The sequence below is a fragment of the Ixodes scapularis genome, unplaced genomic scaffold (assembly GCF_016920785.2).
Source record: "Ixodes scapularis isolate PalLabHiFi unplaced genomic scaffold, ASM1692078v2 PGA_scaffold9__187_contigs__length_104089568, whole genome shotgun sequence".
Taxonomy (NCBI): domain Eukaryota; kingdom Metazoa; phylum Arthropoda; class Arachnida; order Ixodida; family Ixodidae; genus Ixodes; species Ixodes scapularis.
This window is the reverse complement of record NW_024609884.1, coordinates 949352-976752: the sequence shown is the minus strand read 5'-3', so window position 1 is coordinate 976752 and position 27401 is coordinate 949352. Positions and strand designations below refer to the sequence as shown.

Here is a 27401-nt window from a genome sequence, read left to right as displayed (position 1 = left end):
ACAATACAATACAATGTTTTTTTTTTTTTTTGTTTTTTTTTAGAAACAAATTGGCCCTTTCCCCTTTAAAACCAAAGTCTGGGACCGCTCCTGCTGTGCCCCCACGGCTCGTCATTCCACGCGCCAGACGGCTAACATAGTAACTGCAGTGTGTTCTGGGAATACGTACGTTTCGAAGCAGAGCGTCTAGATGACCGCTCACCGTACTCTATGGAACTCACAATTTTGAAACGAAAATCTAGATGGTGCTTCGAACGACTGGAGACGAACTAAAGCGTGTGAGACCCTTCTCCGCGGGAGTCCCACAACTCATCTAGTAACCTTGGTTCTCGAGGCACTGGACGTACCCTCGGAAGAAGCCCTTCTAACGAATCAATTTTGTCTCAATTGTTCTGAGGGTGGCAACGGAGTGCGTATCCCCAGAGATCTCTTTAACCAACAAATCAGAACGCATGCGTCATGCCCGCACGAAACCTTCTGCGCGGGTTTAGCAAAATCATCCAGACAAGTTGCATTTCAGAAGTCGAGCATTTGAGGTAATCATTCTGCTATTGTGAATGCTCCATCTGGCGTCTGCCGCGGTCGATAACGTCATCCGGAAGGCTCTTTATTTTAAGTGTTTACCCGATTGTGCCCAGAATAAAACAGAAAACGGACAACCAATATTTTCACAATACAAATGCACAACCAAGACAACTTTTAAACAATTGGAAAGAGGAGACACATAGGGGACGACAAAGGCGGGACAATGAAAGATTGTCCCGTCTGTGCCGTCCCCTATGTGTCTCATCTAAGCCACCAACCCGCTCAAATAGTACAAGCTAGACCTTGAGTTTCAAGTATATCCTAAATTGTTCACTTCTGGGGAGTTTAGCAGAGCGAACGCTGGAGAGGAGGTCGCCCCCTCGCTAGTGCTCTGCCAAAGGGGAGAGAGGGAGGAGCACCCACGGCGGGGTAGAGTTAGGAAGATTCCCAAATGTAGCTTCAGGTTCTTATATGTTGAAACCGTTGGTTGATTGGCCTTTTGCAAACTTGTGCTTTGTGGTGCTTTTAATATCCTTTTTCGGCCCTCCAGCTCTTTGATGCTCTTCGGTGACAAAAAGTGGCGTTGCACTGTGCCGCTGGCAGGTCCGAAATGTGCAGCCTCTGGAACTGTACTCTGCCGTGATTGCGGTTGCCGATCAGCAAGAGCAGTTGCAGGCGCAGTCTTTCTCTTCGGCGATGCCTCGCTTCACCCGGCCGTTTCCTGCGAAGAAGTCGCGCTTTGGAACTGGGAACACGGTTCAAAATCGCGCACCAAGAGGCGAGGACCAACGAGGAAGGACCACAGACGCACTCACAACTCTGGTATGTTAAGTGGAGAAAAGAAAGATGAAGCACGATTTATGACAGAATATGACACGCCATATCTGCCAGAGTTAAGTTTGGCTCTTTTTCCGAGTTTATTGTTTGAGATAAATTCGGGCTATATGGGCGGTCATTCTCAAAAATTCCGAGTTAAATTTTGCTGTGCTTCCCAGTTGCACATAACTGAAAATAGATATAAATAATACCCAAACAACACAACCATCCCTTATATTCACCTGTATCGAATGATATTTCAATATGAGATCACGCCATAGTAAAGGGCGATGTGGGTATAAATAAATATCTTTAGCTGGATTTGGCATGGCGGCGCCCTTGCCATTGGAAATACTAACTGTCCCACGACAAAAGTTGCAAACCTGAGGAAACGTCAATACTTGAAAGCAACTGACGCCTAGTCGCTGGGAAGAATAGAAGCTCCAGCTGCCTATGAAATGTATGGGTTCATATTGTTCCACGTGATAGAAAACACGAGCCCCTTCTCCTCTAAGAGGCACTAATAGTATAGTCTAAACTGGAAAGGCGGAACAGTGACTTTTGCCTGCCATGAGCCGTTGTCCTGAACAAGCATTTTGCTCAGCACTCAGGTTCGAAAGAAAACTCAAGCTGCATCACTTCGGGACCCTGTGCTCTAAGAAAACTTACCGTCGTCCTTCTTTGCCATTTTAAAATTCAGAGTTCTTCGGATAAATCCCAATACATCCTTTCTGAAATTCAGTCTGGTCACTTGGATAGATATCAACACCGAAGTGTGTGTCATTTGTACATGCATAATGGTGGCATTTTTATAGCTGGTGAAGGAAGGATTTGAAGACAAACCGGTGGGGAGCCTGAGCATCGAGACTTCTAAGCTTCTATGCGCTACGCATTTGAGGGTGTCATGTACAAGTCATGAAAAAACGGTTAAAGTGCAGGCGAGCTGGTGGATATTTACCATGTTGGAACTTAACCCGAGACTGGGGTAGAAACAGAAACTTAAAAGTAGAAGGGACAGAGACAAGTGAAGAAGAGAACGTCTCAAAACTTAAAAGTAGAAGGGACAGAGACAAGTGAAGAAGAGAACGTCTCAAAACTTAAAAGTAGAAGGGACAGAGACAAGTGAAGAAGAGAACGTCTCAATTTTTGAGACGTTCTCTTCTTCACTTGTCTCTGTCCCTTCTACTTTTAAGTTTCTGTTTCTACCCCAGTCTCGGGATAAGTTCCAACATGGTAAATGTACAAGTCCTTGGAATGCTTGGCTTCGGCACGCCCCAGACAGCTCATGAGAAGAAAATGTCAATTGTATCAAGCGGTTCACTCAACTATATACTACCACAGAGTGGTAGTATATAGCATAGGTAGCAACAGCAACTACCACAGAGTGGTAGTTTCTTGACACCGTCGGAAACTGAAGCCAATAGAGAAATAAGCGTAACTTTCTAACGTCTAGTGTCGATGAATAGGTGCCAGCTTTTATCCGCCATCAGCAGAGAACAATTTAGACTGCTCTTTCAGCTACTAGATGGCACTGAATTTGTGAATGTGTCTATTGACAATCCTTTTACCAGCGAGTGCTTTTCGGATTTTATCGATTTGACTGGATTTTCTTTTGATGGCAAAAGGACTGTGGATGCGCTAGGGACTCTGAGGAAACACAACCTTCGCTGGAGCCAGGTACGGGGAGAACGCAAAATGGCTCAACGAATTTCGTCCGGATGTACTGATGTTGTGCTCTCGGTTCCTGGGGCCCCATTTGCACAAAAGGTCGATCCTCGATTGGAAAGGAAGCCCCATTCGGCTCTCCCGAGGCGGGAGAGCAAGGCTCCAATGGTGCGTCGGTGAAGCTCACGCTGCGTACTGGCGTTGCGTGGGCTGTCGTCCCTCGTCCCCGTGAGGCAGGAGAAGACCATCCGCTCTCCGGTCAGGTGCACCATCCTCGGCTCCGTGGTCATGTTGCCGAACGGAGTGATGAGCTGCAACAGCAGGGCCCTTCACTCTTTTTTTTTTTTTTTCGCACTATTTTTTTGGTTCAATCAGCCAATAAGAGCTCGGCCTTCTGACATCACCGCAACCCCTGTGCAAGAAGCAGACAAACTTGTGCTCCGCATAGGATTACGGATACTCAAGAGTGCTTTCCGTAATATAAGTTACGGAAAGCCTACTCTGTTTGCCCTTTTACCGACAACTTTTAAGCACTTTTACGGATATAATAATAATAATGCTTTATTTCCATCCTTTATGATGGTGGGGCCCAAGAAAAAAAGCTGCAGTAAGCAGCTTGACGAGTCCCTGGGCCCCTACAATGGACAGCAGGAAGCATGCGGGAAAACAAACAAAAACAACATAATAACGTGCTAGAGGAAATGATGTTACAAATCAGTACACAAATCTAAAAGCACCTTTTGCAAATGTTGAGAGAAAAGGATCATGTGCAAGCATATAATAAGCGCAAGTCTCTAAAGGTTAAATTTTCTAGATCAATGTTATTGCTGTTAAGGTTGTTTAACAAATACGGGAGTGTGGAGCTTAACATTTGAGAGCCATAATTTGTTCGCTGCGTGACCATCTTCCATTTCTCTGGGTTACGGGTAGGATACGGAGGAGAAGTTTTCCTCAGCGACGCAAGGTTTTCCAAAAGACATGTACCTCTTATTTTTTCACTTTTCCTCCACTCGACACGGCCGTATACAATGTCTACACCCTCTGGTCAATTGGGACTCTGCAGGGTGACCAAAACGAAAGGCGTATTCGCTGTGTCACGTGAAGACACGCGATTGTTTTGGCCTCGGTCACGCATGACGTGGAAAGCCGGCCCACGCCCCACGGGCGCGTGTCCTAGAAGACCAGCTGACCACAGTGGCCCCTTTGGAATGCATCGCTGGGTGACGGCGCGCAAGCGGGCCTGTGCAAGTGTTGCGTCGAGAGTTGTCAGTACGTTACCGTGCCACGCCGATGCACGCTCGGTATGGCAAGACGATCGACAAAGGCGGCAATCAGAAAAGAAATATGTCCAGCTCGCAGCCGTTCGAGCCTCTGACTTCCAGACGTCATTTTAGTCGATCCCAACTGAGATACGCAGAGCTTTTAGCGGCGAGATGTTTTGGTGGCGCCCCCTATGGTGTCCTCTCGTGGTGTCACTACCTCGCTAACAACAAGTTCGATGGTGTTTGTAATTAGCATGGCGGAAGCTCGAAATCATTCCGCTCTCCAAGCAACACTGCCAACACCATCAAGATTCAAATTCTCACATTCCTCTTATTTCCGTCGATAGGAAATCCTTGGCTGACGTCATAGTCAGCATTCGGCCAATCGTGGGATGCCGACCAGAGCGACGCTTTTGATCGCGCACGTCGCCAATAGCACCACAGAAACCGTGCGCGAGGTTCCAGAGAACGGAGCTTCACTGCACAACTCGCCCAAGGAAATTCACGCACTATACTTGGTTTCACCTTAGGTCCGAGCGTGGCCAATGTTATGAGCCGAAGGGCTAATCAAAGAGCCCAAAAAGCCCAGCGTCATGGCGTGCTCTCTGCGCTTGATAGGAATAGCCGGCGGAGGAGCACGCACAGAGAGACGGCGAATACTGGCTAGTCCTACCAACTGCCGAGAGCACGCCATGACGTTGTGCCCCTTTCGGTGTTTGATTGGCCCTTCGGCTCATAAGATCGACTGCGCTCGGACCAAAGCTGAAACAAAGTATAGCTCGCACCTCAACAGAATAGACCCTCAAATACCCAAGTATCAAGGAGAATGCTGGAAATGTAAGTGCCTTTCCCGCATAAAAGAATCCAAGTAAATAACCAAGGCGTTGACGAATACGCGTGCAAAATGAAATTCCTCATAGGCTTTTGCTTTAGAACAGTTATTACTGCAGACGCCTGCACGTGCAGCCCGTGTAACTACACTCGCAGAACGCTCTTGCTGCTTGGGGAATTTGGGGTTTAAATGATGAACAATGGGGTGTTTCCCATGCAGCGATTTGGCTCCTAGAGCGGCGCGATTCACGCCGCCGCGGCGCTCTGGCCAGCCGCAAGCGGCAGAGCGGCGCGGAGAGGCGGCGGCATTCGCGCTGGCCACTCACAGCGCGGTGGAGAACTACGTGGCAGGAGGAAAAGCCTGGCGTGAAAGCTTGCGCAGAGAATGGCGTTTTTACTTTTTTCAAGCAGACAACGTGCAGAGAAAGTACGCAAGCGACTGGTTCGCGGTTTTTTTTTTTTTTTTTTTTTTTAATTTTTACCGGTGGGTTTAGCGTTTTTTGCTTCGGTGGTCGCGTCAGAACTGTTCGGGACAATGGGGAGGAAATTGTTCCTCCCTTCCTTCAAATATTTTGCATAAAATGTCAGAAATGTTCGGGCATATCATCGTTTGAACTTTGTCCCCACTGTTCCGACACCGCTGGTCTTGGAACTGTGCTTGCAAGGTCAAGTTCCCTTTTCCTCTTTCCTTTTGTGTAAGAACCTGTCCAGCATTCTTGAGACTTCCGTGTCTATAGTGTTTGAGTTTCTTGTGCCGTCGTGTTTCGCCTCCTCATGAACACATATCTCCATGCATATACCCATTTCCGAGGCGGCCATATTTGTTGGAGTCTTTCCAACCGAGGTTGCACCCTCCGCGACAACAAACTTTTCAAAAAAAAAAAAAAAGAACAAATAAAACTGTTTTTTATGTTTTAAAGGGTTATTTTATTTTAAATAATTAAAAATAAAAAAAAGGAAACTGAAATCTAAGGCATTCCGATTGTTATTGGAGACGGCTAAAATTCATTGTTCGTGTCCGTTTGTTGCAAGCAACGTTGGGCATCGCAGTGGCAAAAAACGTTCCCGGAAGACGCCTTGCGATTTGTGCCGTGGTGCGGCTAGCGGCAGCGATTTTGGCCGCAACATCGCTGCACGTGACACGCGCATCATCTCCAGTGCCGAATATACCTTTCCGGAAATATGTGACGCCCCCGCCGTTTGCATTGTGACGTTCCGATGTGCGGCACCTGACATTATCCAGGAATCGAAGACGAAGTTGACGTTGGTTTAACATTTTGTGATCTCGAAACGCGGAGAGGGCAGAAGGGAAGCAAAACAGAGTATGTGAGGGCCTCTTTTTGTGCTTGATTTATTAATGCGCAAGCATTAACTGTCCCATTTATTTTATTTATTTATTTAGGAATACTGCAGGTCAATTGCGGCCCAAGCAGGATTGGGGGTTACAAAAGTGGAGTCAAAAAAGCGCAACACCAGTTAATCCGTAAAATGGGAGAGGGGAACAGGGGAAAATTATGCAAAAATTGTAATAAAGCACATGTAATAGCTCACAACAAAGTTGGGAGGGGTGGCGGTAGGGGGGAACAGGAAAATAAAACACCATGCAAAGAGTTACACATCAAACAAACGCTCAATCGACTCCAAAACATTGTCAGATATAAATATGTGATGAGGTAGGTTGTTCCATTCTGTTATGATTCTGGGAAAGAAGGAGTATTTAAATCCATTTGTTCGAGCGAATACTGGAGTTATTTTATGCGGATGGTCATGCCTTGTGCGCCTAGTCGAGGATGGGTGAAGAAAGGACGACGATTCAAGCCGGAGTTTTTTAAACCAGAGTTGATAAAGAAATTTTAGTCTAGCTAGCTTCCTTCGTGATTCAAGAGAGATGATGTTGTTACTTCGAATTAAGGCAGCAGGTGAGTCATGCGAGTGGTAGCGATTAAATATAAAACGAGCTGCTTGCTTTTGAACATCTTCCAGTATCTTGATATCTTTTTTTTGTGAATGGATCCCAGACTGTACAGGCGTATTCTAACTTCGTTCTTATCAATGTGTTATAGGCTAAAAGTTTCACATGAGAAGGCACGTGGTTAAGCTTGTGCCTTATCATACCTAGTTTTCGACGGGCAGCTGCACAAACTTGTTCAATGTGTGAGGACCAAGATAAGTTGCTAGAAATTGTTATACCAAGATATTTAAAGCTCATCGTCCGAGAGATGTAGTTATCACCAATAAAGTATTCATACTGATGAATCCCATGGAGGCCTCCCCATGGAGTGAAGCCGGCCAGAAACGGCACCTAAATTCCCATTGGCTCGGAGTGTAACGACACCTGAATTCCCATTGGGTGCGACGCGTCATGTGACTCCATAGCAACGGCGTTATCGTTGCTAAGGGGCCAGCCGAACTGCTCGCGGTGCAGCGGGAAAGGGGTAGGCGGGGGACGCGGGTATGCGCTGGCCTGACGCTAGGCCTAATGTTACGCTTTGAGGTCTAACGTCGTTAACCGGTAATTTGAGGTCGTCCTAGACGTCGCCCTCTAGAATTCCTCCTAGACGTCATCCTCTAGGCGTCGTTCTTGACGTCGTCCACTAGGCGTCGTTCTCCACGTCGTCCTAGACGTCGTCCTTTAGGTCGTGCTCGGCGTCGTCCGAGACGCCGTACTTGGCGTCGATCTCTAGGACGTCGTCCTACACTCGAAAACATTTCACCCGCGGGACTATAATGCTTTCGTATTCCTACACGTAAGCAGTCTTAAGTGTCCTGTAATATTTTTTTTCTTGTACGTTCTGAGCTTTGAATGATAAGAGAAAGATAATCTCCAAGATATACAGAGCGTTCGATTCAGCACTAGCGTACGTCGGAACAGCCCCACAATTCCCCACGATTAGCCGCACATGCGCACACGGCAGAGGCTGGTTCACACATTTGTGTTTGACTGTGACCGTGCTTCACCACAACTGGAACCTCTTGTACGACGTTCATGTCACGGGACGACGTATCGTTGGACATGGTTGCCAGCGCATGCTCAGACTCCCATTTCTCGTCTTCCAAGAACAAGGATTGACGTTGAACGTTCATCCGCGTGCATAGGCAGTGAAGCTCTCGGTGCGCTCGCGGACCATGAGTACCGATCAAAGCTGTCTGAGCATGCGCTGCGAACAACGTCCAATAAAAAGGCGTCCCGTGAATATAGGCCAATAAAGTTGTTAGATCTTTAGAAGTACAAAACCCTTCGTCACATGGCGAATTGCGGTAGTTGCGGCGATGCGCACGACGGCAAACAGCGAAGGACACCGTCCCCGAAGTCGGAAATGTGTCAGACGCACCGCCTTCGGCGGCAGTGTTCTTCTCACGTTTTGCCTTCTTTGATTGTTATGCCTGATTCACACGGTGCAATTTTACATGCGGTAGAGTTGCGACATCGCTCCTGCGGCAAAAAAAAAAAAAAAAAAAATGTGCTGAAAGGCCATACTTCAAGAAGAATTTCCTTGCTACGCCACTGGTATACATAAGAGGCGTACAATTTTATCGTCACGAGCCTTTTTTTTTTTTTTTAATATCTTACCAGGGTCACCAGCATTTTCTTTTCTTTTTCCTTCTCGGCCACTAGCTGTCTAAATAAACAATCCGGTCATATGGCACGAAGCAAATTCACCTGGCACCATTTTTGTCTTTCCGCTTTATTGAGCTTAGCGCTAACATTCCAGACTGAATGAAAATACGTATTTAGCCATGCTTCCTTTCTGTGATATTTCGAGCCTGTTCAGCCCTATCCCGAGAGCGCAATCGTTTTCAGGGAGGGGCCAACAGCAGTGGCGTAGCCAGGGGGGAGGCTTATGGGGCTTCAGCCCCCCGAAACACTGCCGACCCCATAATATACACCTGCATTTTGACCCCCCCCCCCCCTTTCCCCCTTCAAGTCATGGACATGCAAGCGACCTCAACCCCTCGCCCCCCACCTCGGGAAAAAATTCCTGGATGCGCCACTGGCCAACAGGGCATTGCAGACGAGAGTTACGTTGACCACGGTACAATAAGAGCTACGGTTCAGAGTTCAGACCAACATTCCAACATGACTCTCCGCGGGCCGATCGATTGTACAGTAAAATACGAAGTGATCGATGAGTCATCTCATATTGTTGTTACCCCACCGGTACGCGAAACACATGGCGACATCGGCGACGATTTGAGTCTTCGTTTACAACGCACAACACTGCAAGCCGTGCCATGGCGATGCTGGTGACACGTTCAAACACCAAACCACGCTGATCGTTGGTTGGCACCTGGTCACAGGAAACAAAACCGATTTTAGCGCAGAAGACGCGCAGCCACGTGGCAGCGCAATCTGCCGGTCTTCGTTGCGACGTTGCCGTCCAAACAACCGAAACCACGGGCGCGACGCACGAAACCAAGCGGTTGGTGCTCAATTAAAAGCGGCGGCGTGACGTGCCCGACAAACGAGACCGAAAGAATTAGGGGCGGGATGGCGCAAGTTTCCTCCCGTCTGCCTGGAGGAGGAGGAAAACGTCTTGTTCCTCCCTTCTCGAGTCTGCTTGAGGGCGCGTTTGTAGCAGGGAGGAAAACCCGTTGTTGCTACCTTTTTTTTTCTCCCTTATTTTCTAAGAGTGCAAGTTGGTGCGTCCCCAGAGCGCTGAAGGGAGACAGGTCGCACTGGAGCTAGGCATGAACTCCCAAAAGTCATCTATGGCTTCCTCGTGTGATCGGAGGCACAGAGTGGCCTTTCTGGCCTTTTGGGTCCGTTCTCGTTTCTATTTGCTCGTTGGGACTTTCTTAAAACGTCCTTCTCGGCTGGGCCCACCGCATTGTTCTCGTTACATCCAATTCGCGTTTCATCCTTCGTGAAAAAAAGTCCAAGGGGGGCACCTCGAGGTGTCGGTGTTATGGCTGGGTCACCGCATATCCCTGAAGAAGCTTTTTCGAGTTCGCCCCTCCCAACTCGCCTATACGCAAGCGCTCACACGCACATGTGTTAATTAGTCCCGCGGTTTGGCTAGCCGTTCCTGTACTACGTCCCTTCTGCTCTGGAAACGTGCAGCGAAAGTCAGGGCCCGCTCGTTGGGTTTTCCGGAAGTGGCAGCAGGCGCTGGGCAATAAAGCACCCAACCGCTCTTTTGAAAGGAAACATAATCGGCAGAAATCTGCCTGGCTGGGTGATAATTAAAGTCCGAAAAATGTAGCTCCAACCAAATCTCGAAAGGAAACCCGACGTTTCGAAAGCAACTCGGTTTCATCTTCGAGGGTGAGTGAAAAAATGCGGAGCAGCAGTAGCTCCTAACCTCTTCGTCTTCTAAAAAAAGAAAATGTTTGAATTTTTTTTGAATATTTCTTTTCTCTGAAGACGACGAGGTTAGGAGCTACTGCTGCTCCGCGTTCTTTCAGTCACCCTCGAAGAAGAAACCGAGTTGGTTTCGAAACCTCAGGTTTCCTTTCGAGATTTGGTTGGAGCTACATTTTTCGGACTGCTCTTTTGTGTCAACGCAGGGCTTCTCTCTTTTCCGGGGACGTGGGAGGGGGCACCCGGAGTGGTTCCTCCCCACTTTGTACTCTATTTTGCCTTCAAGTAGACTGCAGCGTCTGCTACGAGCCGTCGGAGCCACGGTCGGAGCCAATCCAGGGCTGAAAACGCGTACCATACGCACCATCCGGTCCGAGTGAGAACGGGACCAACTGCGAATAGGCCCAAATGCGAAAAACCCGGTTTGGATGTTTTGAGAAGGTTCGAACGAAAATGGGGTGAAACGGGAACGGGCGAAACGCGAATGGGAAGTTTTGAGGTATACAGCCTTGATATAGGAAAACTGTGCAGACCGGTGGACAACCGAGGAGTGGCTCCGTTCAGAGACTTTAGACCTTACCGTTTTGGGCTCGTGGGCGATGACCTCGCTGGCCTTCTTCTTCTCCACCACGCAGCTCACCTGGGCCCTCTGGTTCTTCTTGAGCAGTTGCTGAAACATGAAACGTCCTTCGCTCACAAGCCCCTCTCCGGGCCCGCCTGCTCCAAGGCTGCAAACGAAACACAGCGAGAGCACGAGTCCCCTCGTTCTCTCGCTGTGCTTTACGGAATGCCAACTTCGGTCAATATGGCAATTTGAGATTACGACTGCTTTCAGCTAAGGCTACGGCAAAACCCGAAACTATATGCTAGAGGGATGGCAACACTGATCATCAGCCGTACAGGGGATATGGGTTGGGCACCCTTTGAAAGCACAGAGGCAACAAGTAAAAAAAAAGTTTCACCAAAGGCTAGCAGATATGAAGCAGGTGAGGTGGGCAGCTAAGATAACATGAAAAGCTTGAACACGAATGGGACGAAACGGACTCGAAAGCTCGGAAACAAATTTTTACAGGCGGATAGTGAAACGAAGTCAGTAGAAAACAGAGTTAAGGATGCAGAGAGAGAGAGAGAGAGAGAGAGAGAGAGAGAGAGATGGTGGGAAGGAAGTATGCAGGAGAAATCAGCTTTAACTTTGTATAAGTTACAAAAACAGGAAATAAAGAAAGACACTTTGTTTCCCAATTCTCGGGGGAGCTCTTTACTGTTTGAGGCCAGGACTGGGGTACTAAGAACGAAGACTTATAAAGCAAAATTCGAAGATATAGATACAGTTTGTTGCATATGTGGAATGGAGAGCGAAACTATGGAACACCTGGTTTTGAGGTGCAAGAGGGTGAACAGACGTAAAGGGGCCCTGGGTTTCGGCGGAGAAGATGCAAGTGTGGATTATAAAAGGGTTGAGGTAACGAAAAGGTTGAGGTAACGTCGACCTTTAATTCGCACTACCTGTCATGTTTTTTTAATCATTTTCATTCCACACGTGACGTCATGTTTCACATGAGCGTTGTGGGTTGTTTGAGATTCGGACGCGACAACATGTGGCTCTGACGTCATGAGCAATCCCGGATTTTCGCGTCACGCCACCGATATCAGCTTTTGTGCGACACGAGCTTCTTAACGCTCTCGCGTTAAAATATAGCTAATTATCTCGTGCTTCCTTCCAAAGCTCTCCGCCTTTTCACAGCGTTACATCTGCGGCACCCAAATCACGTTAGCGGACCCCAGCTCACGCAGTGGGCACGAGCACTGCGTCACTCGGACGTATGCGCTCGTCAACAATCAATCCGTCGACGAATATTTCGATTCACGTTAATGGCTATTGAGTGCCCTGACGGCACTCACTTGCAAAGGACAAGCTCCATGGTTTGCTTAAAAAGCACGGAAACCTGGGATCATCGCATTCCGGTAGCGCGGCCACGGGCAGCGCTGTGCCCTGATGCGGCCGATTTCTCGCTGTCCCACTAGATGGCGCCATTACTCAGCTGGTCACAGACTTTTTAAAGGGCAACTCCGCTCAATTCCGAAAAAAATAGGCTTACATCTGATTCCATTTCACAAAGCACTATTAAACAGCTCTACGTCCTCGGATTCGCGAAATGTGGAATGTTATTTGGGTAATCTTAATTTAAACATCAGCTGATACCGAAACCGAAACTTCGGTTGCGTCAGGCACCATTGGTCTCGTGTCGTCAGAGTCATGGCCACGTCACGTCAACCACGTGGTCTTGTAACGTTCGTAGGGGCGAGAAACGGGACACGCGACGCGGGCAGGTCGCTTCGCATGGCGTGGACGGTGATGGCCTGGGGGAGAGGGGGAAGGGAAGAACACGAAAGAGGAGAGGGGGAACGGAGAAACAGACCGATAAGCGCACAGGGCCGCGCAAACTAGCGCATCCGCGTTACGGTGATCACGTGGACGCCGTTCAGCGAACACCGGGAGGAGAAACTCATGACGTCATCGTTCAATTTCGCTCTGAGAAGTAAAAACAAACAAAACGTGAGAATGACGTAGACATGCCTCTGCCTCAACGTTGGCCGCTCCAACTCCGTCGCATTGACTGCGCTGACGATTGCCCCTCACGTCGCACGCTAGAGTTGGCAGATTTCGGCGACTTGGCTGATTTGAAAGTTTGCTGGGCAGTTTATTAAACATATAGACGGAATTAGATCGTAATATTGGACATGGGGAGGGCTACATAGTTTTCTAAATATCAAAAATGAAGCGGAGTTGCCCTTTAATGAGATTTAGACAGCCTGGTAACCACAGCAGCATAGTCTGACAACCGGGGGATGACTACTCCCGTACGCCATTTTGTGGCTCTTACTCATGGGAACTCTATGCGGTTTCTCAGGAATAAACAAGAAAAAAGAAGTAACGCCATTTTGTGTTGTCGCGAAGTCCGCTGGTTCTAGCGGGCAACAATCTCCGCTCATTGGCCAAACTAAAAGGCTCTGGCTGTTCAAGGAAGGCGTGCTAGAAATGATTGGGGTAATGGGCATGTGCGCGCCCGGCGCGGTCGTTAATCGTTTATGAATGATTTGCTTTCGCCCCATTTTTTATTACGAATTTACCGAATGAAGGACACTACTCGAAAAGCACCCCTTTATAATCCTTTAGCTGAGTTTGCGTCTTCGTTCTCCTGTCACCTTCGTCCTTCTCTTCCATGGTCGATGTTTCCTATGTTTGTCGCACCAGTCTCGGGTAATTCAACAAGATGGAAAGATAGTCACCTTTTCGGTTAATGGCCATGATCAATTCGCGATAGGGAGAATTCGTGGAAGCTAACACCCGCTGCTTTTCCCCGTTCTGTTTACAAAACGGTACGCAACAGTAAACCATGGCGTTAACTTATAGATGTCCACTTACATCCGTCGGGCACAATTAAAACCGTAACAAAAATTACACACTACTCCAGAAAATGCTTACGGACCACGGGAACGCAGCTCGCGCTGTTAATAAACGTGGGCCGAGGGCGCCTCCGCGCAAAGGAGAACCAGAACGCCGAGCAGAACAGCTAGGGAAACTGCATATGCTCAGAGCCTATATAGTTACTCTAAGAACAACTGAGATGCACCGCCATCTCTCGGCAGGAGTGCAATCTAGTACGATCTCTAGGCGGGCGCAGTCAGTATCAAAGGCGCTCTGGGCGCGGTGACACTCGCGTGTGACGTGCGTAAATATACAGGACGTCATGATATACTTCGTGTCGACCACGTGATTTCTCATTTCGATTTTGAGTTGAGGAGGGAAGCTAAGGAGGAAGAAGTTGAAAAGTCATTTCACGATTAACACGTGCAAGATAGAGAAGGAACAGAAATCAATCCGGGCGCATATAGCTCTCTACAGCAGACGATAGGCTTGGGCCGCTCGGCGTGTTCGTTTTAATTGCCGCGACGAGTAGAAGTTGCTCGAGTACTTGTCATCCGGGACGCCCATGGTTTTGCGCAAATTAAAGCTAGAAAAAAACTAGATCTTTTGCTGCTTTTTGTGTAAGGGTCGCCGGCAATATGGTCCCATCGGGATTGACGATGTCCGCATCTATGGCTTGTCGTTCCGAGGCGACCGAAATGCAGACCTTTCTATCTAGAATATTAACTCTATGCCGTGCGCAGATGCATTGGAACTTGAGAGACTTTCGCCCCGCTCCAAGGTGAGCGGTAGAAATACGAGCGGAGGACCTTGGCCCAGTTGGCTTTCGTCGTCGACAGGGTTGCCGGCCTACGCCCATTGCCAACAATAGCTGCGTTCGATTGACCTCCTCTATCGGTGCAGAAAAGTGTAGGGCGGTGTACTTCCGGTCGTGTCGAACTACACATACCGGAAGCAGTGGCGTAGCCAGGAATTTTTTTCGGGGGAGGACTCTGGAGGTGGCTGGGAGCCTGGGATGTCCATGACTTGGGGTGTGGAGAGGGAGGGGGGGGGGGGGGGGGGGGTCAAAATGCATGTGTATATTATAGGGTCGGCTGGATTTCGGGGGGCTGAAGCCCCATAAGCCCTCCCCCTGGCTACTCCCCTGACCGGAAGTACTCTGCCCTACACTTTTCTGACCGGCGGAGGAGGTGAAGGTAAATCGGGCGAAGCTAGTGACAGGCTCCTCTCCGAACTCGTCGTTCGCTCAAGTGACGCCTGTGACAAGGCAGTTAAGGCAGCACAGGTTGCTCAACTCGGCTTCAACTCGTCTGTGCGAGGTTGACCGCTTGACTAAAGTGCGAGCGCTGTTTTCACTGGCGTCGTGCATTTTGTTACGAGTTCTCTGGAGGAAAGGCGAGACTTCCAAGGAACCGAAGCTTCCAATTCTCATCCCGCTAACATGGAACAACAAAAGTACCGTCAGCCTATCCTTGGCGCCACTCGTACAAGTACCGGCCTTCTGCTGAGGAGCACTGGGAAGGAGCTGAGGCTGCGCTGGAAGCTACGAGCGCGCTCAACCAGCCTTCGCCACGTGACCACGCTGCCGCGCGGAGCTCAGCTGATCAGGCAGTTGATTGGTCCGCCCTTTTGCAAGGGATCTAGAGCGCACTGGTAGAGTCCCAGTGGTGGGCACTCACGCCGGCGAGGGGATCCAGCTGCAGCTTGAGCGGCATCTTGGAGGCCAGGCCGGACGACAGGTCGGGCTGCGCCCCGCCGCGTCCCTGCACGCACAGTCAGCCGCTCAGGTCGCGTCTCCCGGGCCGGCACTCGCGCTGCTCGCACTCTGCCCCAGTTACCCGAAAGCCCCCGAATCACTTGGCCGAGCCGCGTGGACACAGCCATAAAACTCCCCTTTATGGCAGTGGAGAGCAGGGACGGCGCCAAGGGGATGCGAGGGGTGGCGGGCGCCTCCCCTAAAATTTCTTCTGCCACCCCAAGATGAAGCAGCTTTGTACACAAATAATTGCCTACGACGTCGGCTTGAAGATCCAGTGTAAGCCGTTCATGCGTTTTTTTTTTTTTTTTTTCTATTAACTTCCAGCCACTGGAAGTCGTACCTCGGGTAGGGTGCCTTCATGTCTCCCTAACCGCGGGCGAGTAAACTATCAAGCGCTTTAGAAAAAGCAGCTTCCCTTTGTGATGCCTGCTGGATTTTCTCTCCGTATTCCGCTCTGTGGTGCTTATCTTCAGCGGAGACCGGAGACGTGAACGAAGGGGAGCTTAGTTAAAGTCGAGGTCATGGGGAATTCCGGACTGTCTCAGAAAGGGAAGCAAAACCTGGTTGTGAGTCTGAGCTAAGGGGGCAGAGGTCCCTGCTGTGATATCCCCCCCCCCCCCCCCCCTTCTTCCTCCTCGTGTCTACGCATTTCCCTTTTCAATGAGCACACCGCATAAGCTATCATTCATAAGCCCGTGGGCGACAGCACCTAAAAGCAACCGCCTCTCCCCCCCCCCCCCCAATTTGGTTCGCCTCCCCACTGCCCCCCCATTATGAAGATCCTGGCGCCGTCCCTGGTGGAGAGGTTCAGTTGGGGGGACGTCTCGGCGGCGCGAGACGTCCCCCAATCGCCACAAGTATCCCGAGCATCTGATCATCGCAGCCAATCTTCGCAAAGGAACGGCGAAGCCAGCGTGGAAGGCGTACCGTGAAGGCCATGGCGGCGGGCAGCGCCTGGGCGCAGGCGCACTGGAGCTGCTGCTGACCCCGGAGGTGGACGACGAGCACGACGACGACGCCGACCACGACGGAGACCGCCACCAGGGCGCTGGCCAGCACCACGCTCATCTTGAGCCTCTCCGAGCCGGGACGCTTGTACGCCTGCGCAACACAAGACGCCTGCAGCCAAAGCGCTGCCGTAGGAAGCACCCGAAAGCGCCCTCGAACGACGGCAACCGAGGGCCGTCCAGTGTGCGCAAATGTTTGAGCGAGCCTTTATCGCCCGCCAAGCTAACCCTCGTGCAGGACGCGCATTCACACAGCTCTGCCTTATTTGGGGGTTTTACGTGCCAAACCAACGACGGGCATCTGGCACGCCCCAGCGGAGGACTGAGGATTAATTTCGACCACCAGGGGATCTTTTGACGTGCAACCGAAAGCTCGGTTACACGGCGCCTTCCGCAATAAGCCTCCGTCAGATTGCGGTGCACCTCGGCAGGGATTCGAACCCGCCACATGGAGATCCGTAGGCCGGCGCTTTGCCTCGGAGCCACCGAGGCGCAGCCACGCGGGCGTCGACCGTTCCAGCGGTAAGTGCGATCCGCGCTCATGCTGAAGTGAGGGGAACAAACGGGGTCGGTTCCTCTGGGAATGCATGCTGTGCACACGAACTGCTCGAATAAACCAGTCGGGCAACCATGACTTGTGCTATGGCAATGGAAACGCGTCGCCGTATCCGACGTTGCCCGGGGCCTTTCGCGGGAGTCCCCGATAACCGCACGGCAGCGGCGACCAGCGAGCCACTCTGCCGCTTCTCAGAATGTTTTACAGCGAAGCAATGGTGAGGGTGCAGGCTAGCTGTACATAGTTCACAGGTCGGATTTCTGGAATTGCTTCGTGTCGTCAACCTCACAAAAAAAGCTTTTAGCGGTTGAAGAGAAAAGTGCATACATCGCGCATACAACACACAGCACAGCATTCGTTCCAATAAAGACAAGCACGAAACGAGTATCCGAACCACATTATTGGTGATAAGACACTCCTGATAACAATGCGAAGCTCGTACGCTCACCGCATACGTTTCCCGGTTGTTGCGCAAGCTGCCGCGGCGACCGCAGCTTGCGTCGTTCCGAGTGACGTCACTAGCCTTTCATACATAAAAAGTTTTGGCACAGTGCATTTACTTTTCTTTCGTCAATCATTTGCTGAAAGAAGGCGAGAGAGATGAGGGGAAAGGGCTACCGGCGCTTTCCCCCTTGCTGGTGCGCTAGAAAGAGTGAAAGTCCCGATGAGAGGCTTCGCCGGTGTTGGGTGTATACATTGCCCAAACTTCGTTCGCGCTTTCTTCTCTGTTTTACAAAAGGTTACAAAAGGTTACAAGCTGAGACAGCAATTATCACGAGAAAACTCGCACGCACCTTGCGAGCGTACCCCATGTTCATCGGCGGAACAGCGTTTGGTGCGCGCTCCATTTGCAAAATGTTCCGAGCGCAGTCGAGAGGATGACGTTGGGGAAAAGTCTTTTCGATCTACGGACGCAACCCACCGCAGCCGGAGATCGGGGTCATGTGGAAAGCGATGGAGCTTAAAGACATTGCAGCCGCACTTGCCGGATTTCGTGCAAGCTCCATAGGTCCTCGGACAGTATTCGACGCTCTCTGTCGTTATTCGTGCACCCTATGACATAGCAAAAGTGTCCCTATGCCCGGGGGACTGTCGCCATCCAAGCCCGTGGCTTTAATTAAGTTTGCGAGTTTAAAACAGAGAAGACATCGCGAACCAAGTTCGGGCAATGCATACACCCAACACCGGCAAAGCCTTTCATCTGGGCCTTCCACTCTCTCTAACACTAACGCACCAGCAAGGGGGAATGCGCCGGCCGGTAGCCCCTTTGCCTCTTCTCTCTCGCTCTCAAAATGGCGTTACCCAGCTTGCTTACAAACATGAACTGCCTCCTGCATCCCAAGCGACTTCTGGTCGCTCCGTTTTTGCAAGCCTGTCAAGCTTGCTTATGTCACCAGTGCTAGAAAGCATAAATGCTACACGTACATCAAAAATTGAGATTTAAGGAGGGATAATTTAACGTCTTGGAGGAGGCCAGTTGGTTTACAAAAATAATGGAAAACTTATAACAGATCTCGGGCTTTTTCGTGTTTTTTTTTTTTTTTTTCGGGGGCGGGGGGGGGGGGGGGGGGGGCGTTCACGTGGAGAATTGATGATTAAACATTTCATCGCCATTTCAAGCAGCGTTGTTAGGGTGGGCTTTATTAATTCTTTTTATGAATTGGAAGTTCTCTGGGACGTCAAAGACGGGAGCACCACCTGGTGCCGTTTACCAAAAAAGTGTCTGTAGTGCAGTGGGCAATCGTTGCAGGTGATGCCAAGCATCGCTGTCCAACCACCTCCACAGCGTGGATTGGAGCGCCGACTTTTTAAAGCGACAGCCTATAGCTCGTGTCGCGCCGGTTTCGGTGGCGTTCCAAAAACAGAAATTGGGGGGGGGGGGGGGGGGGGGGGGGGGGAGGGATATTTATACAGCGAGTAGTTGGTCAGCCATTTAAAGTTGCGACGAGTCACACGCTGTAGATGAGCAATTTAGCCAGTGCAGTACAACCGCTAGCCTGGGGTCTTTAAAGTGCACCACGCAGCAGTGATACACGACCGCACGCCGGTACGATGCTCATCCAGATCGAGACGGGCAGGGGTGGGGCTCGAGCCCAGGATCCCTGGGTTCTGCAGCGCGAGCTTTCGCTCCACGCGCGTCGAGCTGGGTGTGCGCTTTAGCCAACGTTGGCTTTAGCCGTGGCTTTAGCCCTCTCGGCCACCGATCCCCCCCGAAAAGAGAAAAGCAGGTGGCTTCCTAGAGAAGCCGCGAAAATCCTGATTGGTCGATAGGGTTATGACGTCACAGCCACATGACCTCGCGCGGGGATTTCAAACAGCCCACAACGCTCACGTGCAACGTGACGTCACGCGTGGAAACGTGACATGTAATGCGAATTAAAGGTCGCCGCATGTCTCAAATGTTCTCACTTTATAAGTTAATTCATCTGCCCTCGAGAAAAAAATTTAAGAATTTCAGGCGGGATTCAACCCACAATCCTTCGGTTGCGAGCCAGACAGGCTTGCACGGCTTGAGAACGAATGGGGGTTTATTATTCCCCTCTTAAAGGCGAAGCTTAAGCGTCCATTGGCGGTCGATGCTGAAGATGCGCGGACATGACGCGGCCAGCGGAGGATTCGCTGGCGCAGCCAATGGGACACTGGATGAACGAATCGGCAAGCAAAGGGTATTCGACGAGGATTTCGGTCGCGTCTCTGCAACACGGCCGAGTTGCAAGCCCCGGGAACGTGAGTGGCGTTCCACGAGGCTGGCCAGCGGCAAGGCCGCCCAGCGCGCGACCCGACGGACACGCTCGCTGGACCCGAGACGTGGGAGCCCGGCGGTTCGCTTGGCTGCGTCGCCGCGTCCTAGATGCCACTTGAGCCGAGCAGGTGGAAAAAGCTCCGCCGGGGGGGCCGTTGGACGGCGCCGGTTTGGGCGCGAAAGTGCGCTTTCCTCGCAGGCGGGAACCGGGCGCGCAACTTGGAGTGACGAACTCGCTCGCCTTGCATGCGCTATTTGCCTTCATCTGAGGAACGTCCTTAGGTAGGTTGGCTGGACGGGCGTTCCGAGCCAAAACTCTTTCGCCTCCTTACATCGATTTCGCTTCCGGTCTGCTTTAGGTTCAAAATGAAACGATGTTGAGCTCCCTTTCGTGAGCACAAACATAGACATACTGGCTGTTTCTGCCAATCTTTACAAGTCATTGTTTTTAGCATATACTTTTCTTTTTTTTTGTGGTTTAAACATCGTCACGACTAAGCGCGTGGTGTTGTATTTCATCATTATTCTGGTTCCGCAGTGGTTATGACGCCAGCTATTTGTTGATCCACTGCGCTAGTTTATATTGCGGTTTATTGCCTTTCGATATGAGCGTTAATGGTCGTAAATTGTCTACAGTTCACTCTATATTGTCCCACCCTGCTTGGGCCTGCAGATGGCTTCCAGTGCATTGTAGATGAATAAAAAAGAAACATAAACTGCGAGACACGGCGAACGTTAGAGATTGCAGGAAGCGTACTAATTAGCGAGATAATAGCCTAAAATGTACTAATTAACGTTTTATTTCGTGAAAATAAACGTATAGTTGGAGTTCGAAACTTGCTGAGCGTTATCGAAAACCCCTAAATTCGTCAATTTTGGGACGACTTGGAGAAGGTGAGAAGCGCGGGGGTAAGGGCCAACGTCTCCACTGGTGCAGCGGACGAAAAATTGGGAATGCAAAAAGGCGGATTCTTATCCGCGTTTCCGGCGACGTCGGCGGCACCCACTCGCTCCGGCCGCGACGGACGGAACGGCCTTGTGCGCTGTCGGCGAGAAACATAAGCGGCGGTACACGGCTGAGCTCACAGTCAGGGTTAGCGATTAGCGAGTCGGCATCGTTGCCTTTCTTGTTCGGAGCTGAGCTCACGTCGTTGTCGAGTGCAGCTGCATGTTTTCTGTTGCTGCTCGCAACCCTGTGTTTTCAACCGCCCCACCCAGTTTTCGCGGGGACAAAGCGTTGACCATACTTGGCGTCAACCCTCACCACCTCTCACCTGCGTCCAGCTTCAGCGCTTTGCACCGGGCTGCTCGGACCAACGGCTGGCATTTGAGGGAGTTGGGCCATTCATTGGAAAGTATCGGAGGCAACTGGGGCCGAAAGCGGGCTGGGCGTGTTCCAGGGCGTCTTCACAAATTCGAATGTGGCCAGCCAGAAGCCGGAAATAATACCCTGGTGGTGGTTGCGAGAAACGAAATTAATGAGTGCGACGGAGTAACTCTCGCTGACTGAAAATAAGGTGCGCGTGACCTTTCGATCACGGTCATGCAAAATCATGCTGGAAGATATATAGAGGCATAGGAGATATAAACAGGACGTGCGCGACTAGCAGAACGATGGACGGAATCCGTACGCCAGGCGTCGAGGGCCGGGAATCTGCCGTCCGAGCGGTCGTACCCTGTCCGAGCAAAACAGAAGTCATTCGTTTCTTGCATCTTTTTGCATGATCATAATCGAAACCTCGCGTGAACCACACTATCAACCATGAAGAGTTTCTACATTTAACTCTTAGCACTTATTAAAACTGTTTGTCACTACCACCGCTAGGGGATTACTTTCAGCTTCTGGTTGGCTGAGAGAGCATCTCAAGCCCTCTTTCTGCGTCTGGTGCACGCCCTGACTCTGCCTGCTTTTCCTAGTGAGACGTTCTTTTCGCCTGTCTTTTTTCTTCGACCAAGTTTTCCAGCTGTTACCACAGTCTCGGGTATTCTACCTCCTATTGATCAAACTCTATACACGGCTCTGGGTTAGCTTGATAAGCTCGGAAATTATGTTCACTACTGTTACAGGTCTACCTGCTTAGGTCTTGATGGCAGGTTGACCTCTACTTAGAAATAACTGCGCCAAAAATAAAAACGCTGGTTTATATCAAGGTAGTTCCCGTTTGGCTGTCGATCGAAAGAGCCGCAAACTTTGACTTACCGCTAAAGAGAAGTTTCACTTTTAAAGCACACGTTTTCATAATATGGTGGTTGTTTTATGGTTTAGAGCGTTGAGTTTGGTAGGTTCATAAAACTTATAGGACGCATCTTTATTGATACACCTGTTAGCGGATATGCTGGTTTTTGCTGGCATTTTACAGAAATTATATTTACAGGCTAAGTAAACTGCCGAGTATAAAACAGAGAGGGGAGGGAGTCTTTATCCGAACCAAAGTGTTGCGATATGATTCATTTTTCAACATTTTTTATACCCATTCTAAATGAAACTTTAACATTATTTTAAAAAAGGCTTGTGTTCCCAATTGCTCGATTCTTGTTTCAAAAGGTAACAAGTAATCTGCTTCAGTAACAAAGAGGAACCCTCCATCATTAGCAAATAGCGGGCAAGGCGGTAGTCAAGCGATGCAGTCACGGCTAAATAGACTCCTTTCGAGATTCACGTGCCGGTTATCAAAAGTTTGGAACCACTGCACAATGGCGGAACAATTGCATCGAGGATTACAACGGTAATGCACATATTTTAATTCATTACCCGACTCATAATTACGATTGACCCCTATACTATGCCCACCTGTTACTTGCACAAACCGCATTAGTGTAGATTTCAAGGCTTTTTTAAACAAATCTGTTAAGGTTAAAAAGAAATCCCCTGTATTTTTTTATACAGGTTAGAAAGAAACACTCTGCATTCAATATCTTACAAATTATGACATAGATTGTGACACAAAAAACTCACCAGGCGTAGTGCATAAGAACTTTGCTATATTCACACGGGGCAGAAGACCGACGAGGGTGGTACCTCACATAAGAATAATATGCAATAGTCATGAACACGAAACACTCAGCACGCTAGACATGAGAACACAAAGGAATTTTGACATCGTTACACAGACATGAAGCAGGAGACTACGAATAGTAATGACAATGAATATACAACGCGTAACAGCCGCGTTTTGAGGCAGTTTTCTCTCATTCTTTTTTCCATCTTCGTTTAATGTTTTGCTGCGCGTCAAGGTGCCGTTGGTTTTGGCCGCGCATATTTTTGGGCGTTCGTAGCAGTCGACCGGGCGTCACTCAAACGAAAACTTGCGCTACTGAACTGGGTTCGATCTGGACAAGTTTCGTACCGGCACGCGTTCGTGTAGCCCCTAGGTCAGCGGTTGTACTGCACTGGCTCTATTTCTCATCTACAGCTAAGAGACCGGTAACCCGTGCATGGAGGCTGTCTCAACATCCCATTTTTCGTTTGTTTTCAAGAGCAGGGTTCTTCTGGAGCCGGCCGGAACGCCTCCCTTTTTCGGATGTGGCCCGCGGGCCAAGGTTGGAGACCCCTGGGGCCCTATCACGGCGGAACCAAGCGGGACGGGGACATCAGCGCCGTCTGTGGTTGGTCAGCGGCGCGGCGCTGACCAATCGGAGACGGCGCCGACGGATGTGATAGAAGGCATTATATGCCTCGATACGTCGTGATGCTTGATAACTACCATGAGGCTGCACCTTGAGGCTGTTACAGCTACACCCTTCTAGTGCTGGTGAACTTCCTAAGATAGGCTGGTGGCGGTCCTATGCATCCAAGGGATCTTTTTTGACGAGCCAAAAATTTACGAGCAATTAATACGCACCACGTATAGCTGTCGCATGCACAGAAACAAACACAGATGCAATGAGGCACGAGCGAGGCCGAAACCACAGGACGTCGTTGACTGCACCGCCTTCTATGTATACTTGGCAGCTGAAATATAGTCGTTTGCATGGTGACTGCTCGATACTTAGGGAGGTTACATATTTGTTGCTTTGTATTCGTCAATATTTCACATAAAGCTTCTCCAATTTCATGGATTGTATCTCCAAGTAAAAAACATTGGTACAGGCACTACTTATTCAACGTGGTCGCTAAAACAAACTCCACTCAAGCTATTTGGTATCGCTTCCACACACTGTACCGTTACTCTTTTTTTCCACACTTGAGAGAATCAAAGGCGTTCCGTTCAAGAGAACCATAATGATAAAGGGTGCATAACTCGCAATAAGGGTGGATGCAGTCATAACCCTATCCACGGGCCTAATCCAAGATGCAAATATTATTACTGCGACAGCATAAATGACGATCCCTATCACGCCAAAGAAAAACAATGTCCGTTTTCCTGAGTGACAGGTGAGTGGCTTATGGGCGGTCGTTGAACTTTTCCTGCTCTTTGTTTGCGTGACGCATCGTAGCGTGAATCGGTCTCGTGCTGGCGGCCATAGGAAGCCATTAACCTAATTCAAAGCGCCAAACGAACTTCCGTTAGTTTCGGTGCAGGGTGGCCAGGGCAGCGCAGCAACACGATTGCAATACTGTGGTCAGCTCTCTTTTGCTTGCCCGCGGCGCCATCGCTTGTACGTGGCGGTCGAGCAAAGCCAGCGTGGCCAGTGGAGTGCTTCCCGGCGGCCACCATCTTGTCGACCTCCATACTTGGTGCAACAACAGTAAGATCTCGGCTGGCAGACGCGTTCGTGCTGCGAGAGCGGGAAGCTGTTTCGGTGCGCTTCCTGGGTCCTCGGCCGTCTCCGCAAAATGGCTGTCGCTCGGCATGAATGCCCTCGATAACCCGTATGGAGGACGGCAAAACAGGTTGCACGACGGCGTTGCGCTCAGTCTGCTCGCAGCAATCCGCCCACACTTTCCCGCTCTCACCTTTTTGATTGAAAAGGTTTCTGGAGCGAGCATTGATTCCCTCTACTGTAATGCTATACCTGGTATACCCTGGTGTGTACATCTTTGTTCATCTGTACGAGACGTCGTAGATTACGTTTTTGCACCAATTATGTTTCTGTTCTTTCTTTTTACTCTTTTCTCGTGCAGTGCTTTTGGACATTTTGAGGGAGATAAATGAAATCGACGCCGGCTGATATGAAACGTTGCTCCCAATCTCTGCGGTGATTTTTCCGGGTTCACCCGTGCTCGTTGAAACTATACCAGAAGCATTCGAGACTCCTGCAAACAAATTTCACGTTTGAGACGCAAGCAAAACATGCACGCTGACACCTCTGGCATTTGATTTGCGGTTACATGTCATCGTATACGAACACTAGGGCCTCTATGATATGTTTTACAGTCAGCAGTTTCAGTACAAAGTATAGATGCTGAAACGATGGGGGATCCCACAGACAGACACATTTCGACGAAGGCCCCTTCTTAGCTCTGAAGATCCCCACTCTATTACCGGTGAAGGCTATCCATTCAAGTTCCATGAGGATAGTTGCACGCCTCTTTTCAGCACAACACTGGCGGCTAAGGACAGCTCAGAAAAGTGTATCGGTCGGCTCGGCGGATAGCAAAGCCGATGAATTCTCCGCGTCACCCGAAGAACGCGGGACGGTTCGCGTTCGGCTCTGAGTTCAGTCATACACGGCCCTGCGATCAAGGGAGCCAAAGTCGAAGCAGCGCGCCGATTGGACGCTATTTTCGGACAATCGGCGCGCTCTTTGGACTTTGTGTAAGTTCCCCTCGGCGGATGTACCAGAGCTTGGTGTGACCGCGATTTGTGTTACCAGCCGAGAGTCTGCGCCCATCAAGGGATGGATCACGAGGGCCAACCGATGGGTGATTCCAACGCACCGGTGGGGGCAGCAGGTCCCTGCTGCTGATGGTACTGGCGAGGTCGCCGGTTGCGTAGTCGAGAGCTCCCATGCCGGCTGCTTCCTGGGCCTTGTCCATTGTCGAGACGCTGCTGCTGCCGCCGAACGATGCAGACGCAGGCACTGAACGGGCGTCAGGAAAGTGGCGGCTAGCTCGACCCAAAGTAGGACAGCGCCTTTCGCGCCAGCCAACCGCGACGGGCATTATGGCAGGCGTGGAAAGGGTGCAAAGCTGCCCTCCACCGCAGGCCCTCGACTAACCCACAAACGGGCAAAAGGAGAGGGCACGCCATCTCTGACCGCCGGCTCTTGAAAGGTTCCACGGCGCGGAAAGGCCGCCTTCTGCGAGACAACCAAACAACAAAGGAGCGCAACAAAGGAACCCGACGACTTGGGAGCTTGCGCCATCTTGCGGCAGGAACGGACGGCGTGACATTTTGACGGGGTCTTCGTCAGACTGTGGGCTTCATGCGTGTTATTCGTAATCGCTCGTGGAATGTAGCCTCTCGCAGCAGGGATTCGGGAGTGCACGACGACACGCACTTCGTGCACGTCACACGGCTTTGAGAAACTGCTTTGGAGAAACTCGAAAAGATCCCAAAAGCACTTGATGCTCACATTTTCCTCAATTCGAATTTATCCAGGAAGTGGATAATCAAAATCACCACGAGAAAAAGAAAACTAGTTTCATTCTCCATTCGTCTCGGTGTCGGGTCGGCGTTCCTGAAGAGAGACGTCCACTCCCTGTTCTTTCCAAGCTCGCACGATTAAAAAGGAGAATCTTCAGCCTCCGTTCAGGGGTAGCTGTGGATCTGGGAGTCGACGAGTCCTTCTTGGCGCCTTTAAGTTCACACAATAAGAAAGACGGTGCGAGGGGGGAAGGGCGCGCACGAGAAAAGTCCTTGTGGCAAGGAGGTCGCTCCTCTCCACGTCCTTTTCGCCCTCGCACTGTCTTTCTTAAGTTTTATCTGACTATTAGCGTCTCCAGCTCGTTGCTCGCCCTCTCGCGGCGGAAACGGAAAGCGCTAGAGTCCCCCAGTTCTTCTGCTCAGCGGCCACGGCGGAACTACTCGCGATCATGGCTCGCGAAATGTCATTTCCGTATGCAAACAACACCCTTCACTGTCCCATTGGAGTGCTGCAGCCGGTATAGGATTGTACCTTACTAGAGAGTTTCAGTTTTGCGCATATAAGCAAACGCCCTGCGTTTGCGTTAGAGTTGTGTGCTCCACGCTGCGGCATGCGCGTCGTCGCAATGTGCCGATTCAAGCCCGCAGTTTTGGGCTCCGCGCACGCGCAGTGTGGATCACGCAACATGACGCAAACACACAGTGCTTGCGTTTGCTCGTTTACGCAATACTGAAACTCACTAATGTTTCATTTCACCGGTTCCAGCGCCAACGAAACTTGCCGCAGTGGCCTGACATGCAGACGGGTAGTCGTTCCTTAGACCTGGAAAGGCTGAGATTGGCGAAACTACGTCGCGCAAAAATGAAAGAAAATAAATGTCCTAAACAAAATTGTAAAATAAAACAACAAAATCCTTTTTTTTTTTTTGGGGGGGGGGGGGGGGGGGGCAGTTAGCTTGGAAGGATTGGCGGCACATTTCGAAGTTTTTCTGATTGTCGAAAGTCGCGACTTTGATAGCACCATATGCTTTACTC

General features: G+C 50.2%; 1 protein-coding gene across 2 annotated transcripts; it reads right to left on the bottom strand.

The window, feature by feature from the left end:
- Positions 1–1000: 1000 nt before the first annotated feature.
- On the bottom strand, positions 1001–26094 carry LOC8027870. Of its 2 annotated transcripts, none has more exons than XM_040208357.3 (6): positions 25718–26094; positions 16518–16691; positions 15511–15594; positions 10982–11071; positions 3194–3317; positions 1001–1246 (listed from the first exon to the last, which is right to left on the bottom strand). In XM_040208357.3, the coding sequence occupies exons 1-6, from the start codon at positions 25940–25942 to the stop codon at positions 1182–1184; spliced, it is 762 nt and encodes a 253-aa protein (XP_040064291.1). In that variant the 5' UTR covers positions 25943–26094; the 3' UTR covers positions 1001–1181. The 2 variants fall into 2 exon arrangements, with proteins under 2 accessions (XP_040064291.1, XP_040064292.1); XM_040208358.3 differs by having other exon boundaries at positions 1002–1246; positions 3203–3317; positions 25718–26088.
- Between the last annotated feature and the right edge of the window lie 1307 nt (positions 26095–27401).

Bases quoted from the DNA above. Each gene is read 5' to 3' on its own strand.
- LOC8027870 (XM_040208357.3), bottom strand. From the start codon at position 25,942: ATGCCCGTCGCGGTTGGCTGGCGCGAAAGGCGCTGTCCTACTTTGGGT. The intron at 16,692-25,717 runs GTGCGTTGGAAT...TGTGTTGCGCAG, and splicing joins GGGACCTGCTGCCCCCACCG to GCGTACAAGCGTCCCGGCTC. The intron at 11,072-15,510 runs GTGAGTGCCCAC...TTCATGTTTCAG, and splicing joins AGCTGGATCCCCTCGCCGGC to CAACTGCTCAAGAAGAACCA.